We start from the raw sequence: 6,809 nt of genomic DNA, 5'->3' as shown, positions 1-6,809 counted from the left end.
TTAAAAGAATTTCCTCCCAAAGCTTATTTGCCAGATTCCATAAATTAGCTGCTACAAATGTTCTGTATCAAAGAAACTCAAACCCGGTAAGAGGCTTCTCTTCCAATGTACGAAAAAGGTACATTTCAATACACAATGCTGGCCACACTATTTTAGATAATGATGGAAAATGACAGCTGACAGCCAGTTTGGGACACATGCCAACTGTTCCTATTTGTCTGAAAATGCTAAAATTAATTGCTGTAATAATTTTTAAAGAAAATTGGTATTGATAAATGAGAAATTATCAACTAAAATCCTTAAAAACAGAATATAGATGATGCCTCTTTGATCTGAAACACCAGTTTTTAAACTTTTAATGTTCTGAAGTGTAAGTAAACACATCTCAACAGCTTTAAATATTTTCATATATTTTATTTTTTAAACTCTTCATATATTTTATTTTTTAAACTCTCATAACTTTGCAAGCTAGCAGTAAAATATTGCCTTCAATATTTTACTAATTAGCACCGTATACCTTTTAAAGCTAACTGGAACATTGATTCATTATAAATGATTGTAAAATAAAATGATCATTTCAAATGCCAAATTAATCTCAAATAACAAGGGAACTATTATTAATTTTATCTCTTTTTTTTGGCTCTACGCACAAAGATGTATTTCAAAGAACTTAACTATATTAGTATCAGTTTTGCCAATCTAGCAAATCAAAGTATCACAATTTAAAGCAATATTTAATCTCTGAAATTACTCAAGAGGCATACAAGAAAGTTAAGGAATCAGCTACAAAAACAAAAGATACTACATAACTGATTTATAGTCCCTTATTTTTTGAAAGAATGAGGAAATAACTCAATGAAAAATTTCATGGTGCAAGTATCAGTTACAGATATGGTTAAGTATACATCAGTATTCTCTGTTTTGCTTATTAGAGTTTGGCCTTACCAAAAACCACCGAAATGTCCAGGATAACTCACATGGACAACTGGAAGCCTGAAATAAAATTGCTCAGTGCAAAAAGATCCCAAACCATTCATATAATTTTAAATGGAAGCCTATTTTTAATGTTCACATCTGAAAAATCTTTCAAAAATATGGGAAAAAATCTAATTATACTAAAATTATTCCACACATTCAAAAAAGCTTTTTAAGGGATATTTTCTTTCCTGTTTTCTGATAAAAGCATTCCTCTGAGCTATGGGGTTAAGTTCTGAGCCACGACTGACTGCTTACTAGCATGCCTGTTTTGCATACCAGTAGAATCAAGTCCAGTTTTGCCATTTGTGGATAACTATGACAAGATACAAAAGCATGTGTTTGCCATAAATAGCCCTGGCTAACAGCAAACCGCTCACACTGAGCAGATCAAATTCTCTATAAGGAGCACAGTCTGGACCATAGCCAAATCCCACTACTAATGTTTAAGACTGCTATATCAATTCCTATTCCAATTCAATTTGCAAAATATATTCAGAAATAGTAGGTGAAATGACTGTTCTGAAACATCAGAAGTATCATTAAACTTTTAAAGGAATTTTACAAATTATTTTCATTATGACCAAATAAGCAATAAGAGCTTCCTGCTTCTACTACACAACTACTTAGAAATGTTAATATGAATAAAAAAATAACTATGCTAATTTATCCAGAGAACAAATCAGATATTGAAAAGTATTTATGCCAAAGTGCAAAAAATAATTTCTGATCTTCATATTAACACATAGGAAATAAATAATGTTTATAAAAGTACCATTCTTTAACAATGGTATTTTATATTAGTTGGCTTTAAGATAGAATATTTTTTAAACCAAATAAATCCAACAAATCTGGAAAATATCACACATGAATGTTGTACAAAAAAAATTCTCAAATGACCAGTGCAGAGATTAATAATATTACCCTAGAAGTTGTTTCACATAACATTTTGCAAAATTTCCAAGGAAAACAAGGCAACGTTCTCTAATATGCCACAATTTTTATTGCAACGTGGCCATTTTTGTAAGGGTGGGGAGTTTGATCTCAAAACAATGTTCCATTTAAGGCTCTTTTATACAGAAATTGCCATCATGACTGATATTCAAAATATCTTTAGTGTTGCAGGACTCATATGGTAAACATAAAAGTCCTACACTTATTCAGTAGTGTACACTCAATGGAAAACAAAAAGGCATTAATAACAGCTATTTCTTTTAAGAAGGTATGCAGGTAACAGGAATGAACACTGAGGTACTAGGATAAGTTGATGACACAGTTAACAAAACTTAATTGGCATTCCTTTTAGGATATTAAACTTGTTACAAAAAGTGCTTTTAATGCATAGTGTTATATCCGTGCTGCCATGTCACAAAAATAGGCTTGCCAAGGCAGGTGAGGTGTATGAATGCTCAAGCCTCACAGAACTGCAATCAAGTGCAACTATAAATAATACTGAAAAAAGTTGACCATCTGACCAGTGGATAATACTTTCAAGGCATTCAATTAGCTTATCCTTTGCAGTATTCTAAGCTATTCACATTGACGATCACATACATTGTAGTGCTTGCTGCAAGGGAGGCATATAACCAGTTGTTTTGGCTAAAATATGACAGGAAGGCATTCCTTGGGTTCTACATAAAACAGTATTAAACAGTCTAATGGCAATCACTGATAGGCTGCTTAAATAAATGATACTTCCTTCATTCATTGTGTTGGAAGGGCCCAGTGGAAAGGGGGAAAAAAACCAAAAAAACAAAACCTAATACTATTCCAATGGACTGAGCTGGAGAAATGCAAGCTCCTTAAGATCCAGATGGCACCTGACTGTCATTTTATAATGGTTTTCCTTCAAGTGAAACTACTACATTGCCTCCCAATTTCTCTCCAAGTGTCGAACGGTCCTTAATATCATCCAAGCCATTTACTTGCCACTCATGTTTAATACCTAAAAAGAAAAAACATTATGCTATTACTTTATTATAATGAATAAAGAATAATTTCTCTGCACAAAATAATCAAGATTGTACCTGTAAATTTCTTTTTAATGGCATCTTTAGAGCTAGCATAAATCATCTTGCTTTTTAAAGGTGCACTTTCAGGAGCCCTACAGAAAAAAAAAATTATTGAATCCCATTTATAAGAAAAACAAAGGTAAGACTGACTATGATAACAACAATCCTTGCATTTTAAAAGTACTTTTTTCTTTTGTTTTTACACACCAGAATATAAATACTAGGTCTTCTTTCTTAGACTCTTTTGTTTCGTATGTGGCATCGTACAAAGCATATCGGCAATCATTCAGAGGTAGCAACTTCACAAAAGATGTGTAGGGGTCCTCTACAGTATCACCAATGTCACCCACCAAGATCTGCTTTGCTTCCTCTACAATTATTTGTCTTTTGTCATCGCTTAAACAGAAGAGAACTGCTTTCTTTCTCTTTTTGATCTCCTCTTGTGTAGAAGATTTCCTTACTTTCATATCATTAAAAACTTTTATGACTTCATCATTCACTGTAACTCCAGAAGCCTGAAAATAAACACAGAACAGTAATTCAGAACACGTATTTTGGTTTTAACCAAAATTACTGTTTGCCTAGAGAAGACTCACTTTAGTCTGGACATCAAAAATTGCACCGTACCATGTAAGTCGTCCAATCAGATTTGTCACATTTTAAGAATCAGTAGACGATACAGCGAAGGAGTCTAACTCATCCTGCCCATTCATCCTTCTTAAAGGGGTTTGGACGTGGAAGCGAAAGGGACAAATACAAGTTGTCCCATCCCTGAAATGTTTCCTATTTCACTGGGTGATGTCAGAGCTTCAGGACCGGCAGCAAAAATACCTTCTGTATTGTGTCAACTCGGCTGGCCTTAAAAAAACACTTTTGGATTTCAGTTAATGCTTCTACTATTTTTTTCTTTAAAGTCATCCTAGCCACTGACGTTTCCTCATAAGGAAAGAGAATCAAGTGTAAACTCCAAACCGCCCACGGCCCACAGCTCACATGCAGACACTCCAAAACTAACGGAACGAGTGTAAAAGCATTTACGGCGAGAAAGCATTTTAAAAAGTGTTTTCCCTCTTCCCTAATCTCCCCGTAAGGGTTTCATTACAGGCCGTCCAGACCCTGACCCACACAGCGTTCGCAGCACGTACCAATTTTAAAGCCTCGCGTGTTAAGTAAAATTAGGAAGCGAAGGGCAAAGGCGGCGCGAGCGGCTGCAGTCCGCAGACCCTCTCGCGCCCCAGCCCGCCCGGACCCGACCCCGACCCCGACCCCCAACCTGCGCCGGCGCCCGGGCCCTCCCCGCTCCCCAAAATCCAAAGAGCAGCAGGGCAGGGCCTGACGGCCGGAGGGCAGGCCGGTCGGCTGGAGAGCAGCGGAGCCGCAGAGCAGAAGCGCCCACCTTGGAGGCCAAAATCAGGTTAAAATGGCGGCCCCACTCCCGGGGCCGTGCGGGGCCGCGCGGGGGGCTTTTCTCGCCACGCCGCGGCCTCCCGGCCAGCGCGCTCGTCTTACCATAGTGCCCTCGGCTGTGGCTGCGGCGGCAGCTCGGGCTCCGGCTCTGTGGCACTGGGAGGAGAAGGAGGGGCGGGCGAGCGGGTGGGCAGCGGAGAGTGCGGGGCACGCCGGGAGCTGCAGCCCGAGGGAGGCGGCGGGGCTCGGCGGGCCGCAGGCGGCGGGCGGGGCGGTCACGTGGGCACGCCCGGTCCCTAGCCGGCGCCGCCCGCTCGCAGGCCGGCCCTCTGTCTCGCGGCCCGGGCCCCCCGGCTGCCCGCGTCCTCAGCCTGACCCCAGAGCGCGAGCCCTGCAGGCCCGGGGGGCGGCGCGGCGGTAGCGAAGCCCGGGAGCCTGGCAGAGTCGCCTCCAGCCCCCGGGCACCACCCGTCAGTCGGCGGGGAAAAGTGCTGGGCTCCCAGAGGGGCGTTTCCACCGCCTCTGTAGGGCCCTGCGCCAGGGGTGGGTGCGTGTGAGGGGAACTCCTGCGAAGGTATCTTTCCTTAGTTACCTGTGGTTTCCCCGAAAGAGGCTGGATTTCGTCATTTTGAGCCTTTTTGGAAAACCCCCAGTTGTTTAGAGATAAATGAGAATAAACACTGCACGGGATTGCCCCAGTTGATAGTACTTAGCAAAAACAAAATGATACGCAGTTTTGGTAAATCACTTTTCAAAACTCTAGTTGAAATAATGATGGTAAAAAAAAAAAAATTGGGTGGTAGCATTCCTTAGTAATATCCTTTTACATTTTAGACTTCATAGGAAATGGATTGTACTCTCTCTTAATAGACATTTCATGAAGCTCCGTGACAGCTGACATCAAATAAGCCGAGGCAGCCTCTTCTAGCAAAGTCCATACAACTGCGCCAACGCAGTTTCTCTCTCTCTCTCTCTCTCTTTTTTAATCTTAACTCCTCCATACCTCAGGGTTCTTCATCTGTAAAACAAACTGTTATTAAATTATCGTTAAGGCCCTTTCCAGCTTTAGATTTCAGTTTCTGAGTATATCAAAGTTCAGTAGGAAATGGTGTGTTTGTGGTGGTCTCAGGATTGAGGTTAGGCAGGAAAATCATGAGATGGTGTTTGCCCTAGATTGTGTGATAAGTGCTTTCAGCCAAAATTTACTGTATTTTAAATGGAACATGCTAGGCTTTGAAACATAGACCTACTTTTCTGTCTATATCTTGGGTTTGTTTTCTTAATTGGAAGATAGACTTCGTTTAGCGACAAAAATTGAGAAGGAATTTCCCAGTGTCTAAGCATGAATCCCAAGCAAGTGGATAATACTTTGTATCTAGCTGGTACATTGCAATTTATGGAGCCTTTCACTTTATCTGTTGAACTTCCAAGAAGTCATGGAGAATGTCTCTCCAGAGCTCTGATCATCTGCTATGTGTAGGTATTAGCAAATTCCTTTTCGCTTCATCCTGGGATCACCTTCCCTTCCCAACCTCAGAGATTTGCTGCAGCCTCAGCAGAGACCAGGTCTGATGACACTGGGACCTACAGTGGGTATCAGAACTTTACTCACTAAAGCTGGGGATTCCAAAGATATTAGTCACCCCCTAGCTCAGACTTCAACCCTTTCCAAGCCTCTCATTACCTCTTACCCTCCCCAGGCGGAGATGGTAATTCCTATGTTCTGGGATTCTTTTCCTGAAGGTATTTTTGTCTTGCATATATTTTGTTACCTTATAATAACTTGTTTATGTCTTCTGCCACCCTACTGTGCTGTAAGCTCCTTAAGGATCTGAGTCCTAGTTACCTTTGAATTTCTGGAACCTGACACATAGTAGGTGCTTAATAGATGCTGAAATAATAAATTTAAGATGCTTTAGTGCTATAAAGAGAATGAAGAGGAAGCTTCTGAAGGTTGTGAAGGCTTTCTACATGCCTTTGTGAGGATGGCTCTGAGAATGTCAGGGTCAGTAGCAACTTCCTGCCTTCACCCCTGTGAGTTATAACCAGAACTTACCACCACTTGGTAAAGGGGCAGCATTGCCAATCATCGCTGCATGAATTTTGGTCACTGTGTAGTGGAGGGATCTGAGTGTCAGATACGACGTGTATTAGTGTTCGATTTTTGCTATAACAAATTACCACAAAATTACTTGCTTAAAACAACAAAAATTTATTATTTATTGTCTTACAGAGTCAGAGAAATAAGTCTCTCTCTATATATACATATGTTTTTAAGAGATAGTCTCTGGTTCTGTTGCCCACCCAGGCTGCTGAAGTACAGGGTGTGATCATAGGTCACTGCAGCCTCAAACTCCTGGCCTCAAGTGAGCCTCCCACCTCAGCCTCCCGAGTAGTTGGGATTACAGGCATGAG

The 6,809-nt window shown here is 40.7% G+C and overlaps 1 protein-coding gene across 2 annotated transcripts; it reads right to left on the bottom strand.

Annotated features, from left to right (window-relative positions):
• Window positions 1-428: 428 nt before the first annotated feature.
• Window positions 429-4,778, bottom strand: CFL2 (cofilin 2). 2 transcript variants are annotated; one of them, XM_023227389.2, is made up of 4 exons: window positions 4,497-4,778; window positions 3,195-3,502; window positions 3,003-3,079; window positions 429-2,920 (listed from the first exon to the last, which is right to left on the bottom strand). In XM_023227389.2, the coding sequence occupies exons 1-4, from the start codon at window positions 4,497-4,499 to the stop codon at window positions 2,808-2,810; spliced, it is 501 nt and encodes a 166-aa protein (XP_023083157.1). In that variant the 5' UTR covers window positions 4,500-4,778; the 3' UTR covers window positions 429-2,807. The 2 variants fall into 2 exon arrangements, with proteins under 2 accessions (XP_023083157.1, XP_023083158.1); XM_023227390.1 differs by lacking the exon at window positions 4,497-4,778 and adding an exon at window positions 3,615-4,448.
• Between the last annotated feature and the right edge of the window lie 2,031 nt (window positions 4,779-6,809).

The sequence above is a fragment of the Piliocolobus tephrosceles genome, chromosome 6 (genome assembly GCF_002776525.5).
Source record: "Piliocolobus tephrosceles isolate RC106 chromosome 6, ASM277652v3, whole genome shotgun sequence".
NCBI classification, from domain to species: domain Eukaryota; kingdom Metazoa; phylum Chordata; class Mammalia; order Primates; family Cercopithecidae; genus Piliocolobus; species Piliocolobus tephrosceles.
This window is presented reverse-complemented; position numbering and strand designations above follow the sequence as displayed.